Source organism: Emiliania huxleyi, assembly GCF_000372725.1.
Source record: "Emiliania huxleyi CCMP1516 unplaced genomic scaffold EMIHUscaffold_724, whole genome shotgun sequence".
Classification (NCBI taxonomy): domain Eukaryota; phylum Haptophyta; order Isochrysidales; family Noelaerhabdaceae; genus Emiliania; species Emiliania huxleyi.
In genome coordinates, this window is record NW_005196572.1 from 3093 (window position 1) to 7027 (window position 3935).

The window sequence follows — 3935 nt, forward strand, 5'->3', positions numbered from 1 at the left end:
TACTAATGACGTCCTTCTTGGCACTTCGGGCGTCGGTTGTGCGTATCTGTAGTGTCTATTCCCTCGGTAATGTGTTACGGGTATCGGTCACTGAGTGGACGCTATCTCTAACCATTTGATCTACGTTTGCCGACTTCGGCCGTCCGCCTCTCGATGGTCGAGTGGCTTCCGGATCGAATCGGCGACTATGACCCTTATAATTTTTTTCACACCTGGCGGGCCCAATTTTGCTCAGATGCACCTCCGAATTCGAAATCGCGTCCTCACGCTTAGCGCTTGGTGTGCGTCCGTTTTTCGTCACGGGTGTCGTGTGATCACACTTACATAGCCATACTAGTAGCAGCTGAGATTAGCATAGATTCATAGTCTCCACTCCCACTTTGATCCAAGGGCTCACACGCCGCTCAAGTCTTTAAATTTAACTTGTATTTTAATGATTAAATGCCAAGCATCTTGGGATGCGACGCATCTTCAGATGATTCGAGCATCCCAGGATGCTCCGGCATCTTAAGTTGAAAATACCATCTAGAAATGCTCGAGCATAGGCAAGACAGTGTGCAGTCCAAGTAGGGCGCATCTTAGATGCATATTATCTCAAGATGCGCATATCATCTGTAGATGGGGGGGTCGCTGCCCCTGACGGGCGCGGCGCACGGTGCCTCCGGGGGCCCCCGCCTCCCCCCAGAGCGATTGCGTGTGCCGTTCGGTGTGCCCGTGTCATGACTCATGAGAGCCCATTCGTTGACGCAATTAAAGTGTATATGTGCACAAATCCCGCCGTGTGACGCGTCCCGAGATATGCACGCGTGGCGTCAGCCGTCACACGACGCACTCGCAGACCGACTGATCCGTGATCGTGATGATCCACTCTCCACCACGAGCTCAAAAAATGTACCAGAGAGTCTCCCCCTCGACCAAGCCGAGCCCTCTCGCAACTCGCTGAATCTCGCCCTCCCCGCCCTCCTCGGCGCGGCGAAGCGAGACGCAGACCGCGACGGGTCCGCGGATGTCGCGCGTGTGCACGACGGGGAGGGTGAACGGCGGCAGCAGCGCGCCGTCGCTGCCGCGCAACCTGTGGTTGGTGTACAGCTCGCCCACCTTGCGCGGGTTGATGTCGGCGAGCGCGACGACGCGCGACCGCGCGGCGGCCGAGAGCGCGGCGACGAACGCCTTCCCGTCCCTGCCCGCGCCCCAGACGGTGAAGGTCGCCCAGCGAGGGTCGCTCAGCACGCGCCGCTCGAACGCGGCGGCGCGAGCCTGCAGCAGCGTCCTGCGGTCGACGGTGGACGTCATCGACGAGGCGGTCCACCTGAGGACAGCGATGGACGAGTCGTGGACGTGTGCGCCCCTCCTCAACATCCGCCTGGCGAGGCCGCGCCGGTAGAGGAGGAGCGGCTCCTCGCGGCTGCCTACGGGGGCGTGTCGCGGACGTGTCCCGGACATGTCGTCGGCCGGGCAGAGGAGCGGCTCCTCGCGGCCGCCGACTCGGAGGAGCGGCCGCTCTGCGCGCGCGGCCCGGTCGAGGTGCGCGTGGAAGAAGAGGAGGTCCTCGGCAGGCACCTCCTGTGGACGCGTCCTGGGACGGGTCACGGACGGAAGGAGAGGGCGAGGCGCCTCCGCGGGCACGCTCCTCGAAGCCGCCGACCGCGTCGAAGGTTGCTCGCGCCATGGCCCAAGTGGGCATCTGGACCGTCGTCTCCTGCGCGGCCGAGAGGGCGCTGGGGCGAGGCGCGGAGCAGGGGGTTTGCGAGGGCGGGAGAGGCACCCGGAACTGGTGCAGCCAGAGCCCCTCCTCGTCGAGGGAGTGCGCCCACGCCTCGTGGTGCGCCGTCGCGCCGTCCGGCCACCGCCGCCACGCCCCGCCGACAAGGGAGCGGGGCGAAGCGGACAGCGCGGCGACCTGCAGCTCGACGCGCCGCGGCAGCATGACTAGCGGGCGAGGAGGCGGCGCGGTGAGTGGGCGGCGAGGGGAGTGGCGGCTCGTGCCGTCGGGGAGCAGGCGCCGTCGTCTGCGTCGAGGAAGGCGAGCAGCGAGCCCGACGACTGCGCAACGGCGCGGTTCTTTGCGAACCCGATCCCGCCCGCCTCGGCGTGCGCGTCTCCGCCCCACCGCGACCCCGACGCGACACAATCGACCCGGGCGGCGCGCAGCCGAGGGATCCACGCCTCGATGAGGGCGCGGGTGCCGTCGGAGGAGCCGTCGTCGAAGATGGACACCTCGAGCGGCCCGCGGTACGTCTGCGCGAGCACCGACGCCAGCGCCTCGTCGAGGCACCACGCCGCGTTGTGCGCCGGCACGACGAGCGAGACGCGCGGCAGCGACGGGTCGACGTCGCGCGGCCTGCCCTCGGCCGCGGCGCCGAGCCGAGCAACCTCGGCCGCGAGCGACTCGGCGGAGGCGACGGAGGGGCGCTTGGGCGGCGGGAGGAGGAGCGCCTCGTCGGGCGGCCGCTTGGACGGCTCGCCTAAGGACGCCCTTAGCTCGCCGGCCGAGCATGCCGGAAGCCCCGCGGAAGAAGCGCACCCTGCAGAGGCCTCGCCGGAGCGCGAGGGCGGAGGGGCGGAGAGGAGGGCGAGGCTCCGCACTCCGTGCGCCGCAAAGGCCTCCGCCGTCACACGCGCCATGCCGTTGACGAGCACGCGCGGCGTGGCGGCCCGGTTGCTCGTCCCGCCGTGCACGAGCCACGGGTGCAGGAGCACCACGTCGCCCGCCTCGCCGCACACCTGCAGCACCTCCGCCTCGGACGCCGCGCCCTCCTCCTCGCGGGCCGGCTCGCCCGCCGCCGTCCGGCCGCCGCCGCTCTCCCGGGCGAGCCGCAGGCAGCCCGCCTCTCGCCGCGCCCCCGCCTCGCGAGCCGACCAGCCGTTGAGCTCGTCGTGCGGCACGCCTGCGGGACATGCCGCGCACACGTCGTGGACGTGTCACGGACCGGCCGACGAGCCGCTCGCGCCGCTCGCCGCGCTCTCCCACCTCGCGCAGCGCCGCCGCAACCCACCGGTGAGAGCCGCGGATGAGCGCGGTGCCGCCGCCGCCGGGCGACCATCCCGACCCGAGCAGCAGCACGACGGCGCCCTGGAAGGGGTGGCCCTCGCTGGTGCGCGCGGCGCCTGTGTCAAAGCCAGGTCCGATGTCGACGTGCCAGCCACGCCACCGCTCGCCGCGGCGGTTCACTGGCGCCCAGCTCCCGGCCGGGTCGTCGCAGCCTCCGCGCTCATCGGGGAATGCGACCGGGGCGTACCAGTGCCGCACGGGCACGCGGCCGCCGTCGGTCGGCGCGGCCGCGTTGACGGGAAGCTCCCAGCCACCCTCGCCCAGAATCGCGTCGAGCGCCGCAACGAGCCGCGGCGAGGCGACGAGCTCGGCCCAGTGTGCTGCGTCGCCCGGCGGCGTCACCTCCAGCACGCGGCGAGACCCGCCCGAAGGCCACGTGTCTGGCCGATCGAGGCTGGCCGACGCCTCACCAGACTCAGCGGCGATGGACGGCGCCTCGAGCTCCCTCGCGATCTGCGCCATCAGCGACTCCATCGTCGCCGGCTCCACAGCCCGTCGGATCGTCACCCAGCCGTCGCGGGCAAAGGCCGCGCGGAGGCGGTCGGCGTAGATCGTGGACATATATTTATCAGAAAGCGATTGCGACAAGAATTTTAGTGCGCGCAGCACACTGCGCACGGGACTGGTGCCGAAGCGCATTTCTTCTCTGCACTATAGCCCTTGAGAAAGAGCTCGCATTATGCAAACCTGTACCTGTGTCCTAGGAAGTAGACTGAGAGGGGTACTCCCATAGGCAAGAGGAGGTCTGGAGAGGCCCACAGCGGTCAGGAGAGGCCCCAAGAGGGTGCTAGATGAGAGTCAGCAGAGCGCGCCGTCTCGGCGGCTATGGCATAGTGGGCTGAGAGGCAAGAAGGATTTTTCTCTCGGGCGGAAGATGAAGCAC

At 68.4% G+C, this 3935-nt stretch overlaps 1 protein-coding gene across 1 annotated transcript; it reads right to left on the minus strand.

The window, feature by feature from the left end:
- Positions 1-882: 882 nt before the first annotated feature.
- On the minus strand, positions 883-3624 carry EMIHUDRAFT_459949 (glycosyl transferase, family 2; the record flags this gene model as incomplete). The annotated part of the gene is made up of 6 exons (XM_005761090.1): positions 2959-3624; positions 2004-2888; positions 1766-1929; positions 1631-1699; positions 1442-1563; positions 883-1270 (listed from the first exon to the last, which is right to left on the minus strand). Exons 1-6 carry the CDS (start codon positions 3611-3613, stop codon positions 883-885), a joined length of 2283 nt encoding a protein of 760 aa, XP_005761147.1. The 5' UTR covers positions 3614-3624.
- Positions 3625-3935: the final 311 nt, after the last annotated feature.